Source organism: Peromyscus eremicus, chromosome X (assembly GCF_949786415.1).
Source record: "Peromyscus eremicus chromosome X, PerEre_H2_v1, whole genome shotgun sequence".
In the NCBI taxonomy this organism is placed as follows: domain Eukaryota; kingdom Metazoa; phylum Chordata; class Mammalia; order Rodentia; family Cricetidae; genus Peromyscus; species Peromyscus eremicus.
Window position 1 is genome coordinate 41,597,997 of NC_081439.1, and position 21,000 is coordinate 41,618,996.

The 21,000-nt window shown below is 36.6% G+C and overlaps 1 protein-coding gene across 12 annotated transcripts in view; it reads left to right on the forward strand.

Moving 5' to 3' along the window:
* The window catches only part of Dmd (dystrophin), a 2,092,376-nt gene that overhangs the window by 2,030,734 nt on the left and 40,642 nt on the right, over positions 1-21,000 (forward strand). For 9 of the 12 annotated variants that reach the window (XM_059250112.1, XM_059250109.1, XM_059250113.1 and 6 more), the window contains 5 exons: positions 511-647; positions 1,328-1,366; positions 6,299-6,364; positions 7,399-7,464; positions 10,257-10,415. In XM_059250112.1, the coding sequence (XP_059106095.1) occupies positions 511-647; positions 1,328-1,366; positions 6,299-6,364; positions 7,399-7,464; positions 10,257-10,415 (467 nt within the window). The remainder of the gene's footprint in view (positions 1-510; positions 648-1,327; positions 1,367-6,298; positions 6,365-7,398; positions 7,465-10,256; positions 10,416-21,000) is intronic. The other 3 variants (XM_059250111.1, XM_059250122.1, XM_059250120.1) reach the window with 1 other exon arrangement.

The following is a 21,000-nucleotide window of genomic DNA, read 5'->3' on the forward strand; positions in this document are numbered from 1 at the left end:
CTGTTTATATGTGTTTGTAGTGTGTGTGTGTGTGTGTGTGTGTGTGTGTGTGTGTGTGTGTGTGTGTGTAAAGGCCAGAAGTTAAAGATTGGTGTCTTTATCTTTCTCTACCCTATTGTATGAGACATGGTCTTTAACAGAACCCAGAAGTCACAGATTAATGATATTGACTGGTACATTAGATCCAGAGATCTACCTGTCTCTGATTTCCCCAGTGCTAGGGTTACAAATGGATACCACCATGCCTGGCTTTTATGTTGCTGCTGGGAATCCAAACTCATGCTTATATGGCAAGCACTTTGTCAACTGCCCTGTCTCCTCAGCCTTTAATGCCCCTCTTTTTCCACTGATACTTGTTTTATAGATGTAGGTAACTCACCCAAGTTAGTAAAGTTTGAATCTATGGCCTTGGCTCATACTTCCCATATTCGCTCAGGTTCCAAACCAGGTGTCCATTTGTTTTTAAATGGCACTCTCCTAAAGCTGCTCTCATCATGATTTTGCTTTTAGACTACATCTGGGGAAGATGTCCGTGACTTCGCCAAGGTACTAAAAAACAAATTTCGAACCAAAAGGTATTTTGCGAAGCATCCCCGAATGGGCTACCTGCCAGTGCAGACTGTCTTAGAGGGGGACAACATGGAAACGTGAGTAGTATTGGAAGCACAGCAGACTTGCATTTGATACATATATTTGAACTTCTCCCAGCCAAAGACCCTCTGTCACTCCCAAATGCAAACAGTCTCTTAAGTTTCTCTCTCTTTGGATTTACTTTAGCTGAAAAAAATAAATAAACATGCTGATGTTCAATTACATTTTCCCTTGACAATTATCTTTTCCAAAAGTGAAAGGAAGAAAAAAAAATACTGTAGTTCAAATTGCCTTATAAGACTTTTAAGAGATATGGGACTGTTTACAGATGAGTGATGACAATATTTCATTTTGAGTTTCTTCCCTCACAAATCAGTGGACATGTGTCTTTTTGTATCTAATTGTGTGATCATATCTAGTCACTCTTTTCCACTTGAGAGAAATATCCAGTCACAGGAAATGCTTTCACAGTAAGTAGAAACGAGTCTACTGGTCAACCGGATTATGTCTTTGCCTCCTTTAGACTTATTCCTTATATTTTCCTGTACTTTGATGGCAATCACACCACTGTTTGTTTTGCTTTTCATTCCCCTTTCACTCTTATTTGGCTGTTGCTTTCCATGAGTCAGACATAATTTGGTTGGATTTTCTTTGTTTCTTTTGACCTTTCAATAATTTGTGTTGCGGCTGAATTTGCCTGTGTCTCTTTTCACCACCTCATTTTTTTGTTTTGCAGTCCCGTTACTCTGATCAACTTCTGGCCAGTAGATTCTGTGTGAGTACTTTTGCTAAGGGTACTGCTACCACCAACATTCACTTGCTTGATTTCTCTGTATGTTTATTTATTTATTTTGCTCTGTTTTGTTTAAAGACATTTTAGTTTCCTGTTTTGTTTTGTTTTGTTTTGTTTTGTTTTGTTTTCTCACTAAGGCCTTGAGTGTGCTGCTTATCACAGCTTACAGAGACTCTGGGTAGGGCTACAAGTCTCTCCGCTGAAGCTCTAGCCAGTAGAAATCCTGGTCTAAGGTCTAGTAAAAATGAAAAGAATTCTGCAAGTTTTCGCTGTCTTCCTGGAAGACAAAATTATATTTTAGACATTCCTTTAAATCTAGGCAAGAAAGAGCCTCCTATTTGGATCATAGCATTTGAAAGCCATATTTCTCGAGAAGTAGTACACGGACACCTCCCGGAAGGCAATAGTGTGTTCCTTGGAACCAGTTACGGCTGGATTAGTAAAAAACGGCAGGATGGATTTTAGAGTATGACACTGAGTTTGATTGACTAATTTCAGTGAAGTGTGTGGATGTTTTTTAAAAGGTTATGCCATGCTGTTTGAGAAATTTTCACAAATGTAGGATTCTGACTTTTGAACTAAACTCATTTTTATCTCCTCTCTAAAATACTCAGTTCATAAACAGTTATGCCTTTAGGCAAGGAGGGAGTATACTATAAGTCTCTATTACTACTGGTGTTTATTAATACTACTAATATTAGATAATAATGCACAAATGATTTATTTCAGTTTATATTGTTAGAGAACTATTTTGGAGCTAGGTATTGTAGTAAGCACAGCTAGTCCTAGCTATTTAAGAGGCTGAGGTAGGAAAACTGAGTGAGCCCAGGAGTTTGAGAACAGCTTGAGTACCACAGTGAGACCTCTTTCAACAATAAAATCTATGAAATCTGTTAGAGATCTTTGATGTGTACATTAGCAAAAGAATATGCCTACATGAAAGTTATGTGGTGTTTTCATAATAGTTTTGGTGTTTTACAGTATGCCTTATTAAATTATTTAAAGTTTGGTAGCACTATACTGTAACAAAGGGAAAATAACTAATTTGAAGGAGTGGCTTATGTAAGAATTTAATTTATTTGATTTTTATATTATCTTACCATCTAATTTAACTGAATATAAATTTTTTTCAAAAGATATAAGCTATTAATTGAGATATATTTTATGTCTTTATTAGCCAAAGGAAGTAGAAGACTTTTCTTTTTTAGTCCCATATTATTGTGCCATTTCATTTTGAGATATCATACTTAAAAATAGTGTATTGTCTTTTTCCTAATGCTTAAATAATCTAAGAAGTTACTAGATTAATTTGTTTTTTGAATGATAGTAGTTATTTTCCCCAACCTGAGTATTTTGTTTGTAGAAGTTAGAAACCTTCATAACTATGAAATTTTGAAACTTGATCTACTGAAGTCCTGAGATTACCAAGTAGATAGACTTACTCTGTTAGAGGAAGTTTAACCAGGGAAGAAGCCTGAAAAATTAGGATTAAGAAGAAATTTTTTTAATGCTTGACTAAAAGTAACAGAAAATAGTTCCTTGAAAGGAATGGAGAAGCTACAATGTAAGTTAATGAGAAATTATCACAGTTGGGTTCAAGTAACTTATTTTATTTATTTATTTTTTATTAAATAAAAAATTTTAATTCATTTTACATACCAATCAAAGATCCCACTCTTCCCTCCTCCTGCCCCTCCAGTCTCCCCCTCCCACCCCACCCCATTCCCTTCTATAAGAAGGTAGGTACATTTAGTAGAGGCCAGTCCAAGCCCCTCCTCCTGCCTCAAGGCTGTACGAGGTGTCCCATCATAGGCAGTGAGCTCCAAAAAGCCAGCTCATTCTGTAGGGATGGATTCTGATCCTACTGCCAGGGGGCCCCTTAAGCAGATCAAGCTACACAACTGTCTCCCCATGCATAGGGCCTAGTCCAGTCCCATGAAGACTCCACAGCTGTTGGTCTAAATTTCATGAGTTCCCACTAGTTTGGTTTGGTTATCTCTGTAGGATTCCCCATCATGATTTTGATGCCCTTGCTCATAGAAACCCTCTTCTTTTTAAATGGAGGGTGTTTATCTTTCTTAAACCTTGAAGCACTTTAAAAAAATCAGTGACGTTATTTAATAAAATATCTTTTGTAGCAACTAAAGCATACTCTTTGGTTGCCTTTTTGTGAAAAGTTGGCTAGGTTATTCAAAAAGAGTGGGAAGTTCTCATTTGGAGGAAGAAAACAAACCCAGCATGCTAGTCTGTACTTCCTTTAATACTGTAATTTTATTACTTTTTACTCACAATTTTCTGATAACATAGAAAAATCTACTGTAAAGCTGTCCTATTCAAGCAGAAGAACTAGGTACTAACATGTTTTGTTTTGTAAAAATATATTTGATAACAACATCTTATGACAATAGCGGTATTTAATCTATTTAATGTGAAACACAGACTTGGAAAGCTCCCAGAGATACAGATCTTTTGTTTTTTCTTAGACAAAACCCTTGTTTCCTTGTATCTGTCATAGTATTTTCAACTGAATCCAGCCTTTCATTTTGTTTATCCACAAGCAAGGCAGTCTAGCAACGTTCTTAGAGCCCCTCTGCTTTGAAATCTAAGTAATGAGATGAGCCAAACGGACTCTTAGGATTAATCGGAAATGGTGTATTCCTCTGTATTTACGAAGCAGGAAGCAGGAGCCGTTTTATTATCTTCCTTTGAAAGTGTTTTTTGGAGGCTTTATACTTAAGTCTTATTTTTGGAGTAATTTTTACTAATTCTTGGTTTTGAAATTATTCTACTCTGACCAGCACTTTCTTTTGGCTTGTTTTCTGCTTTAGCAAGTGCCTTTTTTTTTTTTTTTTTTTTTTGGTTTTTTGAGACAGGGTTTCTCTGTGTAGCTTTACACCTTTCCTGGAACTCACTGTAGACCAGGCTGGCCTTGAACTCACAGAGATCTGCCTGGTTCTGCCTCCCGAGTGCTGGGATTAAAGGCGTGAGCCACCACCGCCCGGCGCAAGTGCCTCTTGTACTTGTTCAGATTACTGACTATTACAAGTTCATGTACTTATGCGTGATGCACTAGGTACACTAGGTGCTGTGTACATTAATAGAAAAATAATGTGAAATTTCTGGAGGCTAAGAATTATAGCTCCATATAAGACTTTTGTGTAAGATTACATTAATGCTTTGGATTTAGGTGCCTACTTCTGGTGAAGTTTTGAAGATGTTGTGCTTGCTTTCTTTTTTCTGTACACTACCACTGTAGCAACTATTATAATGGAAAATACTACTAATATATTTTCCTCGATGATAGGCTTTAGCTTATAATATATATATAAATCGAAGGACTGATCTATTTCAGAAGATAATACTTACAAGCCAAACAATCAAAGTATTAAATTGTCTTTATTTGTAGTTGAGATTTCAAAACAAAGCTTTATAGCTTTCTAGTAATAAACTATTCCAAAATTCTATAAAAATAGCAGATTAAATCTCCAAAAATACAGTGAAGCTTCACATGGGAAGTTTTGGATCTGCCTAATAAGTTGTATACTTGTCTCTTTTGTGTTCACATGAAAATGTAAACATATTTTACACTTGACCTAAACAACACTGGTCTCATATTTTACATTTGACCTCCCAATATGATAAGACCTTTATCTCTCAAGGAAGGCATCCAGTGGCCTGATGTTTGTTTAAGTGTGTTGTAGTTATCTTACCACAGTGTTTCTTGTTAAAAATAGAAATTTCCAGCATATTTTCTATGCAAACCTAGCAGTAGATATACAGTCATCTTCATACACACACACACACACACACACACACACACACACACACACACACACAGAAACATAAGAAGAAAGTCAAACATTTTTCTCTTCATGTTCAGACCAAGTCTTTGAATGCTGTTTGATTATTAGGCTAAACCACAGGACTCACTGAGTATAGTACTGCTGGGTTTTGGGTTCATGGCTCTCTTTGCCTAAGTCCTTTCTGTGTCAGGAGAGAAATGGGAGAGACCGTTTTATCCTATTCCAATAAGACAAAAAGCACAAGTCCAGACTGGTTTTGGCAACAATTTTTTTTGGTAAGGTTAACCCAAAAGATATAAAATTTTTCAATGAATAGATGAGATATGAAGTATGAAAAAGTTAACCCTACCAAAATCCTAGCCTGTCTACTGAGAAAGGTGCATTTTGATTTTGCCTCCAGAGTTCATGCTTACTCTTTCCTCTTGTTTGCCTGTCTGGATTTGTGAGCACACTAGCCTCAGTAAGAGTTATTGTACATACCATGACATCTTACTGAATTGCATATTCTTTTTAAAAAGGCTTATATGATCTTGAGTCACTCTATTTTTTTTTTCTGTAACATACTAGCATAATACTACTGTTAAATTGGTAGATAGATTCCTTCTGTAGCTGTTTTGGTACATAGAATTTTAAGAAGTATTAGAATGGAGTAGCCTCCTTGGAACTAAAATTATTGACTGTAAATGTACTAAGGAAACATAGTTTCCATTCAACCCAAAGATGCTAATCGATGTCATAGATGTGTGTAAGCTGTTTCCAGTTTTAAACCACATAGTACTAAGACAGCCTCAGAACTCTAGTATATGAAAATTTATAAGCTAAAAGGGTGTAATGCTATGTAGATTTCCCCCTGTACCTTTTTTTGCAATTAAAGCATTCTAGAGAGTTTTTCTTTTATCTTTATGGCTTTTAAGGAAAAGCAGAAATCATCTCTCAAATCTCAACTTAAAATACTTGATGCTGTCATATATACAGGAGCACCTACATGTGCATTATCCATAGGCTTGGAATAAAGTCATTCTAGGCCATGTATATAACAGGAGTGTGTGGTGGGGTCTTTTTCTCCATTAATGGATGGTATCTATGACTAATCACATTTTCTGCCTTATAGGCCTGCCTCGTCCCCCCAGCTTTCACACGATGATACTCATTCACGCATTGAACATTATGCTAGCAGGTATGAGACTAGTTGAATGCCAGGCAAATATTGGTTGAAATAACTAACCAAGGAAAGCTAACCTATAATAATTGGGAACAAATATTTTCTTTCTTCCTCAATCCTTTCTGATTTCTACTAATCACCTTGCCCTCTAACGTGCATGCCATTCTACTGCATGTAGGTTTTGGATACCAGCAACAGCATGGGTCCAGAACACTTATTTAACCCTGGCCTTTCAACATTTCTGGTAGCTTTGTTGTGTTTTATATTCTGAATACATTTGCTAAATTGGCTTAGAAGTCCTCTAACCTCCTTAAAAAACTCCTAGACTAGATATTAATCTGGGGAGAAATGATACTGTGTTACCTAAACAATGTGAAAGCACTGGCCTTTCATTTGTGTTTTGTTTACTTGATGTACTTTAAGAAGATAACAACTTTCCTAACTCTTGGACCTTTCTGTACCACCTTCTTTGTATATGAGATAACTTTTATTCCTAAACACTGAACTACTAATTATATCTGGTGCTTGTTAAATAAGGCTGTTCAACTTTTTCTGGTTGTCAAAGGCTTTATTATTAAATTGGTGACAGAACACATAGAACACTTAATGTGAATCCGTCCTTTATCAACATCCTGACTACTGGACATGCTCATCCGTTGTGGCAAGCATTAACTAGCTATATACGTCTATCATCAGTGAAAGGCACTAATTGTCTTAAAAGACAAGGGGTAGTGTAAGGTGCTCTTAGTGTAATTTGCTCTTAGGGAAGATTTCCTTCTGAAAACAAAGGCTGGTTCTCAGTGAAAGGAAGATTGATCCCAAACAAAACAGCAACAAAATACAGCTTCCCATAGTTTTTACATTAAAAGTGCAAAGCTACTAACGAGCTGCTTCAACTGATTAAGACAACACACACATCCTTTAATTTGAAGGATTCCTTTCTCCTCTTGCCATGAGTCATTCTTTAGTTTTCAGGAATGTTCGCATAGGTCTTGAATAGATTCTGAGAAGTCACATAACTTTTAATGAGCTTTTACGTTTTTTATCAGGCTAGCAGAAATGGAAAACAGCAATGGATCTTATCTAAATGATAGCATCTCTCCTAATGAGAGCATGTAAGTATCCCATCTCTTTTTACAAAATGTTCCTGACAATTAAATTGCTTTGAGAGATTCAAAGGTAGGATAGTACAGGATATAGGAATTAGCATCATATTCATTTGATCTTTCAAAGAGCCATTCATTGACTTTTTTCTTTAGTTCTTAAAACCTGGCACAGAATGAGCTCATACAAATACAAGCATTAATCCAGAATAGCAAGAAAAAATTTTACATTACTTACATTTATTTAATGTCATATGCTTACAAATTACTGATTCCAAACACTTATATCAAAGCTAATCTTTGACCACACTGGAATAAGGAATAAGATGACATTTTAGAGTAATAACCAAGTAGGATTTCCTCCACTCATGGGAAGTGAAAATGTGATCTTGATCTAGAATTGCTATTCCCATATACTAAGTTAGGTCGGCATTTTTCTTCATTGGATTGCTGTGGTTTAGCATCATATAGTAAAGCTGTCTTGTGAAGTGTTCCCAGATGAGGGAAGACAAATGCAGGTCTCAGTTTGTCAGTGGAGTGATAAGCCAGCTTGGTCAAACTTTAAGGAGATGTATTCATGTTACAAATGGCCAAGAACCCACTTGGCTCCAAAACAGAGGCATCATCAACAGTTTAGGGTAGTGCTCATAGTACAGAACACAAAGGAAAGTTACAATGGTCCAAGTAGATGTTGATTAGGGAGGAAGATAAATGAGGATATGGAGGAAATAGAGGATCCACTAACTGAACAAATAACATGGAGAGAAAAAAATTTAGTCCAAGTGCAGTGATCCTTTTAATTTGTTAAGACATGGCAAGGTAATTGTTTAACATCTTATCTTGGAGAAAAAGCAAATGGAAGCATGATAAAGTTATCCTACGTAGTTTGTATGGGAACCCAGTGTCTTGCTCAGATGAGAAAGGGGCCTTCATAAGGATTAAGCCAAGGGAAATTGTATGAAAGTGAGATTTCTATATAATTATTAAATTCCATATTATCCAGTACATAGAGGAGACCAATGTAATAAGAGAGAAGTCAACACCCAGTCGTTTACTTTAACAGATATCCTTTTCCCAATTCAAACTATGATGCCATTATGTGATCTTCCAACAGGAAAGTGAGTAGCTAAAGAACCAACTCAGTATAAAGGCTTGAGTGATTTGCTTCTTTGGCTTCCTCTTTTTTATATTAAAGATGCTCTAACACTTTCACAGTCATTTAGATTGTATCCATATGACAGTCTCTGGCAGTCATGGAATTGCCAAAGGAATAGGAAGAAAGCTTAACTACAATTATAGGTCACAGTTAAATGTGGAAAATCCTAGCAATAAAAGTTCAGAATTTGAGGAGGGTAATAATAAATTAGCTATGTGATAAAGCCGTGAATGTTTTATTTTACAACAAAATTCAGCTTTAGCTCATTCTGAGGACATGCAATCCATTTTCACTCTGTTGTTTAGCAAAATATCATGTTATTTAGGAACAGTTTTGATGGATCAGCTGATTTTATTTAAATGTTTCTTTTTTAATGCCAGTAATAATCATAATATCCATTATTATCATTATTTTGTGACGATAAGGATTGATCTCAGGGCTTTATGCATGCTAGGCAAGTAGTCATCCACTGTGATGTATCCCAAACCTCCAATAATTAGTTAATTGATAACATCTCCATCACTAATCTGGTTTCATGGACCAAAAATGGAAGCCATGAGAACATTTTCCTACGGACTTGATAATTTAAAACTGAGAACTAGGTGCATATGGCATACTAGGCAGGAAGACACATGACTTTAATCCTAGCACTCAAGAGGCTGAGACCGAAGGGTTGCAAGTTTAAGGCCAGCCTGGGTTACACAGAAATTCCCTCTTGAAAAACGAAATTAAGTGGCTATGCAAAAGGTAGTATGCACACATCGTCTTAGTGATATATAACCAGAAACAAGGAGCTTTAGTGTCTCATCAAGAAGAAAATGAAGTTCCTCGAACTTGGAGGTAAAAATGGAGTTTTCAAAAACTTAGAGCACTTCATTCTTAAAGTAATTTCTCCTGACTGTTATTAGAAAGCTCTTTCTTTCCAGGAGACTGCAACTTCCTCTCAGAATATGCTATCCCCCTGCCCCACAACAACAATAATGCTTAAGATTTAGTCTGAGGAATGAGTGGTTCTTATCCTCTTTTAATCAGTCACTTTAATGTCTCCCCCCCTCAATTTTTGTGTTTATATCTAAACAGTGATTAAAACAACCATTTATCCACAGGTTAATTATTGTTATCATCCTACCTCTGAGACCTAGAAGTTAAAATTAGCTTGCTGAAGCAGCGCTTTCTGGTTTGGGCCTTCCACTGAAGATATTATTTCCTATTTTAAGTACTGTGTTTCTCTCCTCCCCTCCCAATCAGTATCAGTAGCATGGCTAATGAACAGATTATTTTGACAGGCTTAGAAGCAAAAGCATTAAATGGCCATTGTTAATTTTTAATATTTATTAGTTAATAACAGTTTAAAGTGATAATATAGACTCCCAGTATTTCTGTAATTCTTCCTTTCATTTATCTGTGTAAATAGGCCAGTAAGTTTCAGGTGGATTTTTGAAAAAGAAACACTTTAAACTATCCATCCGTAGATTGGTAGAGCACAACCTCGATAATACTTAAATGTCTTCAGAATAGGGGAACGAAAGGTCTAACTAATTATTGAGAGCAAAGCAATGTTTCTATTTTCAAATACACACCTGGGTCCCTGGCCCCAAAACAAAATAAGGGGGGTGGAAAAACCAAAACCTTTGATTTTATTTTCCAGAGATGATGAACATTTGTTAATCCAGCATTACTGCCAAAGTTTGAACCAGGACTCCCCCCTGAGCCAGCCTCGTAGTCCTGCCCAGATCTTGATTTCCTTAGAGAGTGAGGAAAGAGGGGAGCTAGAGAGAATCCTAGCAGATCTTGAGGAAGAAAACAGGTGAGTTTTCTTTGTAGCTTTGTCATTGGTAAGCAGAGTGCATACACTTGCCCACAGAGAAAAGCGCCAGGAATCTTCACTTAGCCATTGGATGTCTGACTGTTTGCTAAAATAATCTGTTTAGCTCCTTTTGCAGATTCACACCTTTTTGTCTGAAAGAAGAAAATGAGTGCCGTAGAGCATGATTAATAACTCCTAATTTAGGTGGGAAGGGAGTAATGCTAATGGGGGCATTGGGTTTGTTGCATGTGTTCCGTAGGTTTTGACATATTTGTGTTTGAGCATAGAATTTAATAGAAAAAGCAACTAATTTAATTTGTGGTTATATAAAATTTACATGTGCTTGGTCATACTACCATAAACATTTAAGGAAGTAGATTCATTGGCTTTGTCATATTTGGGAACAGTATTTCCTCTTATTTTTCATCATCAAGTGCAGAAGTTATTACTTTTGTTCAGCTTCATAGCAGATTAGGTAGACAATTCCAGTTGTTAGCCATTACCTGTAAAAAAAAATGCAATTGTTGAAAGAAAAAAAAGGAAAAGCCAAAAGAAAATTCATGATGACTAGAGCAGATAAATTATAAGAATCTGGAGTATTGTGTGGTGTCAGGATAATACAAATCATTGGCCTCTCCCTTTTGTTATACATTTACTATGTCACAGGTACTGTGGTTAAGGGAACCTTTTCCCATAGTCACCTGTAATCCACAGTGTGGCCTTCTATAGACAGTGCCACCAGGCAGGTCTTGAAAGGCCAGACTGCTCAAATTTGTAGCACTTAAGTACTTTCATCTCTTTTGGCTAGCCCAAGGCAGCAAGACCTCTTAATCTAGACAACACACAGTGTTTGAGAACCAGTGCCCTGAGCAGGAAAAAGCAGACTGCCATTCATCTAGTCCCTTCTGCTGCTACTACTAGCCTTTCAGCTCTTAATACCCCTGACCTCTGGCCATAGCTCTTTATCAAGTTAGCTTCACTTGAGTTCCTTGCCCATTTCCCCAATAAATCCTCTGCACTGACTAGTTGTGTATCTTTCCAGAACCAAGACCTATCATGGCATTCTTATTTGATTGGATTTCGGTTTCTCAGCAGGGCATTCAAACCCTCCACTCTTTTCTCTTAACTTGCTTTTGTCAACTTCGCCTTCTTGTGTACCGAACATGTTGTTGTAGCCAGTGTCTTTATTTTGTTTTCCTCTACTTTCTGGGTCATGTTCAAGCTTGCTCTCAGCCTATATCACTTTAGTTTTTGCCCAGAGAACTCTTTGACAGTTTGCCCTTTTATCCATCATTGTCTGTACCTCCTTCAAATGAGTTCCAGCTGTTCTGTGATCAACATCTTGTTCCTATAGTAGTACCTACCACAAAGATAATACTTCACTACTCAGGAAGTGTTTTGTGAAACAGTATATATATATATATATATATATATATATATATATATATATATATATATATATATGCATGATATAAACATAATAATATATAATATAGCATGGAGATCACGTGACCACCAGTAAAGATATAATATTATACATTTTTGGAGAGATTAATGGGACAGATTGATGATAGCTTTGTTTTCTTAGCTGTATTTGTAAAAGTAGGAATGAAAACCAAGATACCTCTTCTTCTATTTTATTGAGAACAGTCACTAATAATAATTAGTAAATAATAACTTGTAATCATTCATACTAAATCTTTATCAAAGTCAAAAGGGAAGAAAAGATTGGGATTTTCCCTATAAATACAATTTGATGTTGTTGAAGAGTAATTACATTTCTAGTATATGATCATTACCATTATTTAATACGTCTTTTAGCTCATTAGTCAGGATCCATGTCTTGTTGGTAGATTGCACATGCTTCCTCTATGCCATGGTAACTAGGTCAATGAGTGTTGGGAAAGAATACTGATTACACTCATTTATATATCATTTTATCATTTTCAGAGCACTGTTTCTGGTACTGGGGACTAAATCCATGACCTCCTGCATGCTAAGAACCCAGTCTACCACTGAGAAACACTACCAGCTCCTCATTTTGAAAGCACTTTCATATATTTTAGAGCATTTAATCTTTCTAAAAGCTATACAAAGAAGTACGCATCTCCTTTCTTTAGATGAGAAAGCACGGGCTGAGAGAGGTTCAAATAGCTTGCCCCAGATTTCACAGCCAGCCAGTGGTAGACGTAAATTCATACCAGGTTTATTTTTTATTTTTTTTTTCACACTCAAAATAGCCAACTCTACCTTGGTTGAGAGAATAAAGAGTCATTCTATGTAAATGTCATTTATATAGAAATAGGGTTTATTCCCCAGAATATGCCTTACCTTGAGAGAGTTTGCAAAGAACAAATGTCCTTGAATAAACTAGTTCAACCACTTTACCCTGCAATATACCCAGGATTGTCACTGAAAATGGGATAGTTTGTTCTTTTAAAGAAAGATTATATAGCAGGGCTACTTAGTGCTCCAAAATCAGGCCTCTGCCATTATGTGAGTCTTTCTGGAGGTTATCTTGAAAAGGTCACAATGAACCTTTTCTTTTCTTCTTCTGTTTCCTTCGATTTTCACCTCCTACTGAAATCCCAAAGAAGTGTCCCTCTGGAGCTCCCTCTTGGGAATAACCTGCCTCATTTTCTCTGTCTTACCCTCTGCTGTCTACGTGGAGTTTTTAATGAAAGAGATTCAGGACCATTCTGCTTCTATGACCTTTGAATTGGATGTTGCTTTAAAAGCCTTTAATTAGTCATTTCCCTCCCTAAGAAAGCCTAGAAAATCACTAGATGCTCTTTCTCTGTGCCTGCCAGCCTGGATATTTCCCAAGTCAGAAGTAGGCTGCAAAAATGACAAATAATAGCCTACTTGTAGTGAAAATGAGGAAGGATATTTAAAATTAGGATTGTACTCAATACTTTGGATGTAGAGTTTTCATATTTCTAATCTGTGTATATTTAGTATATCTAAATATCAAATATCTGTGGATATTTGATGTCCTTATTCTACAAATGTGAATTATGTTCAAATTGCAGTTAGCAATGGAGAGTTGTTTGGAGACTCCAATTCCTGACTATATATGTTATTAATTCTATTAATTATTCTTACTCATAATTTCCCTGGTCCAATGCCCTGGGAAAACACAAGGTGGCTATTCTAGACATGTCTTGGGTCTATCTTATCCCTGCTATTACAATTCTTTTTCTCCCATTCCTTATACATGGCTTTCAATAAATATTTGTTGAATAAATTAATGAATAAATCAATTGAACTAGAGCTGAATCTGTTTTGATTTTAACACATACATGTAGTTTTGAAAACAAATATTTTGCAAACCTAATTTCATATAGGAAAACATTTAATTGAGCTTTTTTTTTATTTCTGTTAACTTTTCAAAAATACTTTCTTCTGTCTTGATTACTACCAAGCATGGCATTCTCATAGACATGGAATATTAAATATCTATTTTTCCAAATCCCAGGCTCTGGGTGTCTCTCCCATCAACACCCTCTGATTCTTATTTTTTTCCATAAAGATAAGAATAAAGCTAAATATGTCTCTGAATTTTTTTGGTAGCCTGTCATTCATGTTTCATTTCTGCATCATGTCTATCACTTGTTACCACAGATAATTGGGATTTGTCTTTATTTGGCAGAAACCAGCTGAATATTGGGAATTTGTTCCATCCTATGTCCTTAGCACTGTGCACTCAGGGTTTACCTTTTCCCTATATGCACTAAAGCCTGTAGTCTCCTGGCTTAAATCTATACTTACCAAATTACTATCTGCATAATAAATTTATTAGGTTTTTCCTAAATCTAAAATGCAGTCAAATATGAATCTGATTGACTGTGAAGTTGAAAGACAATTAAAATTATTTCATATTCTGTGACAAAATGGGATTCAGTAGATTTGTAGTATCTACCAGTACCTTTCATATGCCTTGGTTCTTGGATACCCAGGCCTTTACAGCTCTGATTTGATTTTATCTTGCTTTGTTTCATTCTACCAATATTCACATAAGATTATATAACAATCCAAGAAATCTTAGATTGGTTACTTATATCACTGGGTTGAACTAGCTGGAAATCATTGGCCTGTCCATATACCTTCTAAACAATCTATGCCTTTGGGTCCTGTTTTTGTTGCTATAAATCTTCATAGGCTCAGGCATCTTTAGTCCATGTTCTCTGCTTTGGTCTATATGTGAGTCTTTAGTGATAATAAAGTGGCCAAACTGAAGGAGTGAAAGTGGGGGTCAAAAGCTGGGGGTAGGCAGCCAGAGATGAATAAGTCAAAATACTAGGAAGAATGACAGAATGTATGTGTAAAATCTACATTGTAGCCAGGTGTGGTGGCATATACCTGTAATCTCAACACTTAAGAGGTGGAGGCAGGTAGGTATCTGTGAGTTTGAGGCCATTGTGGACTGTACAGTGAGTTCTAGGCCAGTCAGGTCTACACAGTGAAACCCAATCTCAAAACAAGACAAAAGGAAGCAGTGAGACTGTCTGATAGGCAAGAGAGAAAGAACTTGGTGTCACACTGAGGAGTTTAGACCTCCTTACTTAGGATAATGTGCTGGTTGATGTCTGTAAACTTGACACAAACCTAGATGAATCTGGGAAGAGGGAATCTTACTTAAGAAAATTCCCCTATAGGACTGGCTTGTAGGCAAGTCTGTGAAATAATGTCTTGATTAATTATTGATTTTGGAGGGTCCAGCTCACTGTGGGTGGTGCCACACCCTAGTGCAGAATGAGCAAGCCATGGAAAACAAGCCAGTAAGCAGTGTTCCTCCATGGCCTCTGCTTTAGTTCCTGTTTTCAGGTTCATGCCGTATTTGAGTTCCTGTCCTGACTTCCTTATATGATGCACTGTGATCTGAAAGTATAAGCCAAATAAACCTTTTCTTCCTCAAGTTGCTTTTCATCATGGAACTTTATCACAGCAAGCGTACCCCAGGACAAATAAGGAGCCATCCCAGGGTGTCAGCTACGATTGAGACCCTTAGATTTACACTTAGGTCCATGTTTTGTGTGTACATGAAGTTTATGTGTATGCATGGAGATTCTTATAGCTTTGTGGTGGGTGAATTTCAAAAGAACCATGAAAAACTAGGAAAGCACATTTTTTGGAAACAAATGAGCTCGTGCAAGAGGTGATTAAAGACTTAAGTGGGGAGACAGGCCCAATTTTAGTGATATCAAGAAACAGGTAAAGCTAGTATCTCAGATAGATGGAGAAAGCTCATTGACTTGGTGGTTCAACAGCTCTGGGGGAATACAGAAAGGATTTCAAAGTCTGGCAGGTGCACAGCCAAGATAGATTATTTTGCATCTGGGGTTGACAGTTCAAGATATCACATACTTGAATTCTCAGCAGAATTTGTGGAAGTCCTTCCTCAGGGGCCAGGGAGTTAGAAGATAGTAAATGACAGTGGCAGAAGTTGAGTTATGGTCCTGGTGTCATCTTCTTGTGTAAATGCCAGCAGTCTATAAGAAAGAAAACTGCTCTTAAGAGTTCCTTTTCTCCTACTTTTTGTACATAGCATTCAATAAAGAAGGAAGACCTTGTCAAAATATGTAAAATAAATCCAACCACAAATATATTTGTAAATATTCACATATTTAAAATTCATCTTTAGATGACCCACAAGAAGTGTATAAGGTTAAAAAGAACGAAACATAATAATAATAATAAAAATTCATAATAATAAAGATAGGTTTTTCCATATGCAAATATTTACAAATATACTTTTGTTGGAATTATTTTACACATTGTCAGATATTGCCGAGTCTGTTCTTCTTTTTACTTAAAAATATCTAATTACTTTTTATATACTGTAAAAAATGTGCCAGAAGATGAGAGGAGAGTTTGGGAATGAGAGCATTTTCTCAGAAGAGGCAATAGAGAAAAAGAGAGGTTAAAGGGCACCAGGGTACAAAAAAAGGTCTGCTCTTGAATGGGAGAAAAACCAACTTTGTGATTTTTCTGAAATGTGGTAGGTGAGGAATTTAGGGTAAGGAAAGAAGATGAGAGGTAGATCACAGAGAGAATCTTGACATGTCCAGTTGACACCACTGGAAACTAGAGACTGATTCTTACATTTGTTCAAGTTAGCATTGTATATGAGAAGGTTAATGAAACTAGGGGTTTATGTTGCTTGGCAACATGGGCTACAAAACAGAGGGCTACAGGACCTTTTTTGGATAAAGGGAGCTAGTTAAACAGCATAAATCAAACAGCCATGCCTTTTATGGCAAGGATGATGAACAGCTGAAGGGCAAACATTGTATCTCAAAAGCTGTGTTAGAATTGGGTCAACCATCACAGCTTTATTTAGGCAGAGAGGAGATGTCCATGAATCAGAGGTAGAGTCCCCAAGAATCAGAGGCTCAGTTCTAACTCTCACTTCCATAACTAATATTCTTCAGTTTATCTCAAGTTAATCAGAACCAGAGGGGACTGGCTTGGAGCATCTATTTCATAGGAGTGAATGAATAACCAAGAATTGCTCTTTATTTTTTCTTTCCCCTAATTATCTCTTTTTAATTGCCTCGCTGTGGTAAATGTACTCAAGGCGCTTTCGAGTGTGGCATTTACATGCAAGTACTAGACCTATGAAAATAGGAACTGCATGTTCCTTAGGACTAGAGTTGTCACTACATTCCATGATCCCCAGTCTAAGAATTTGACAACACCAAAATCAGAACAGTCAAATGGTTTTCTGATGCACTTAGAATCTTGGCATAGGAGATTGGAAAGTCTCAGACGTTGTTTCATTCTACAGAAAAACTGAAATAACCCTCTGGTGATTAGAATATTCACAGTTTATAGATACAGCTGCCATCTCTCAAAGACAGACTGGATAAAAGCTCACAGTCATACAATCCTGTTTCCTTTGTTATTTCCACGAAGACCCCCACCCACCTTGTGGACTTCATTACTAGACCATCCTGTGACAATAGAATATGATCTTGACTTTCTTTAGTTACTTTCTAGGCCCAAGCATATAATTTCAATTAATTCTAATGTCACTACCTGAATACTTAATGTGAGACTTCAAAGATGAATAAGGTCTGATTCTTACTCTATGGAGCTCAACACTTAATAAAATTGTATTGAAATATGAACAATTAAAATCTAGCATAATAAGTGCTCTGGATAAGCAACAAAGTCAATGATGAATTCACTCTGAGAGACTGGAGAGATCTCTGCAAAGGGAATATACGGTTAATGACTACAACCTAGGCTACGACAGGGAAAGTATGAATTTTCCTGACTGATAGAACTATGAATTCCACAGCATGGAGTGAGGAGAATAAGCGTAGTGGAATGGAAGGTGGAGACACTCTATAAAGGACTTTGTAAGTTATATTAAGGGATTTGGCTTTTATTCTATATGCAGTTGATCAGCAAAGGCATGGTTGGTTTGTTGATTGTCGTTTGGTTTTTGCTTTTGAGGAAAGGAAGATAGAAAACATTATGGTGGCAAACAATGAGCTACAGTCACTGAGAATCACAGGACTGTAGAGGAACAGTGTGCAGAAAGATGGCCTGGCTCTGCCTGAGGGATATGAAGAAGGGACAGCAAAGTTGGAAGACCACCTAACGAAAGAAGCCAGGGAAGAAGGTGGAAGGAAGAACTGGGGATACAGAGTTTTTAAATTAGGGAAATAGATGGGTTAAAAGAAAGTAACAGTGCACATAGGAAAAACTTCTATCCACAAAGGGCCAAAAGATAGAAATAGTGTATCTGGTCTAATAAATTCTTGTTATTCAAGGACATTTATATAAATGTGCTCATTTTCCAAAAGGGCATATTTTGAACAGTTGTAACAGTCAGATTCCTGTGGTGTGGATGAGCATACTGGGGATGACCTTGATTGACCTTGATTCCTTTGGAACTTCCCTGTATCCAGGGAGGTAAGAAGAAACATTTTTGCAAACTCTTGATATTTGATGAAGGACATGTGGGATATGCTAAGGAAACATTGTAATTTTCCTGGATTTTGATAACAAAAATGAATAGCTGTCCTTTGAATGCTTGCTGTGAACAGGACCCATTATGAGTCCATGTACTATTTTATTCAATCCTTACAACCCTGTATCCAAAAGAGTTGGTATACAGACTGTAAAAGACACTGCATACAGCTACCACACGGATTCATAGTCTGAGGTTTCTGAACTATGAACCAGTGCTATACTAGGTATAATTATTGGCTAGTGTACTCACCAACATTTAATATGAAAGACCAAGGGAAACCCTATGTGGATTTTGATAATTGTGGGAAGACTACCTTTAAGGAAAAGACATGAGTGATAGTTCTCCAGGAATAAAACTTATTATAGCTCAAAATGTGTTCTAGAGCATGTCTTTGAGAGACTTTAAGGAAAAGTATTCCAAGGACAGATAAGCTTTTGTTTAACGGAATCATTATTACATTAATGTTCACATTGAGGACAGAAGGGAAAGCACCTGATTAATTAGGTTGAACTCAATACTGCCCTTGCTTACTTGACCTCAAACTCAATTGTGATGCTATGTGGAACACACCTTGATAAAGAAATTCAAGTGTGTAATAACCCAACCAAAGAGAGGGACAGTTAGCTTTCTATTGTAAGTTTTGAAGTCTAGCCTTTGTCTTTTCTGGGGAGAGTGGAGGAAATAATTACCACAGGAGCCTGCACAGAAAGCCTGGATATGTGCAAGTCCTGAAGCAGTTGCTGTATAAACCCTGAGTCCTCAAAGATGAGTTCATAAAATGCAAAAGAGCATGTGAAATTATCACCAGGAGATACAGAAAATTCTTTGCACCCTTTTTTAAGACTGCTGTCAGGAATAATCTGGGCTTTCAGTTAAACCACAAACAAAAGATTTCACCAATACTTTGGTACAATGGACTTACTGTCATGAAGTTAATACCTGTTCACTGGTTGGATTTTAAAAGGTGTTGGCCAAGGAAGGCAACTTTGTTTCTGTCACCAGAATAGTGAAAAAAAAATGTTTTAAGTGTTTACATGCAATGGTCTCTTTTCGTTTCACATATCTACTGGGTTATGATTTTAACGTGTGTAGTCAACACAGTGGAAGATGTTTTTCTGTCCCTTTACCTTATAACAGAAATGCGAATGTGGCTTTAAAGTAACATGTAAGTATGAATTTACAGGATGTGTGGCTATGTGATGCTACTTCAGGAAGCTAGTCCTCTTCCTGGCACTGAAATTTTAAAAACGAATGCTCAGTATATCCACCATGTGTGGCTTGGTGATGAGCTAGTTCCAATTAATAGAGCCAGTGCCTAATGGAGTCACCAGGGAGAATGTTGAAAGAATAGGTCTGGAGTTTTACGAGAAGTCTTGATTGAGGAGCAGTGAGTTGTAGAGGAAGGTCACGGTCTTAGAGGACATAGAAGCCTGTGGAGAAAGGACTCTTTCTAGGAAGAGGGTGTGTAGAAAAAGAACACCTTGGACCTCCTGGTCTGCTAGAAGGTGGCTTCCTGATTTGTGTCTCTTACACAGCTGAGTGGATCCTGGAAATGGTTAACTTCATCCATTTTGTATTTTTGTCTTAATAATTCAAAGGTAACCTTCTGTGTCTGCAAATAGTCGGTTGCCATAAAGCACCACTCTGTCTGCTGTAGTTGTAGGATATAAGCAAATAATTTCATATATGTTCCTTTTCCTAAAATATTCTAGTAAACCAGGGTACTAATTTTAAAAGTAAATAAGCTGTATAGTTTTAGCTTTAGCAGTGAGCCTGATTCCCAGTCATTTTGTAGACAATACCCCACACTCTCAAATCTGAGCCCTTCAAAGGGATGGGATAGTGTTTCACATGGCCCTGTCTCCTGAGTTCTAAGTACATACATGTGTTATGTAAATGAGTGGAGGGTTTGTAATTTGAGCTGTTTCAGAAACAAGCTGCCTTCATTGTATTTTTCCTTATTTCTGTTACTCTTTCTACAGTTTCTTTAATATGTCTCTTTAGGTTGTGTTTCCATTAGAATGAAAACATCTCAGTTTAGGTTAACCTAGACTTGAGCATTTTTAGGATTATTTGGGGCCTTTTTAAGAAACATACATATTATGTGAAATTTTTAGGTATCTGTACAAGTAATTCTACAGGCATATGTACACCAGAGGTTACGTGTTGAGTCCTCCACATTAGGAAAAAAATTAAAAGATGACTGTTTCCACTATGAATTTATCTTTGGTGTTCTGATAGATAAAATTTGAGATGCAGAACTTCATTTTTATGAGAGTTTCTTGATATATACTTTCCATTTCATCTAATCAGCTCTACTAATTTGTATAATTCACCGGTTGGTAGAATAACCTCAAGAGTTGTGCAGTTGTCATGACACCTTCAATTTTAGAAATTTTTCATCATCGCAGAGAGACACCCACTACTCATTTTGTTTCAGTTCGCCTTTGTCCTGTGACCAGTCCCCAGCAACAGACACGTATATTACCAATTTGGTGTCTAACTTCTATGTAGTTGTATATTCCTTATCCTTCGTATAAATGAAACTGTGTAGTCCATGCTCTTTTGTGATGGTCTTTCACTTAGCATGATATTATA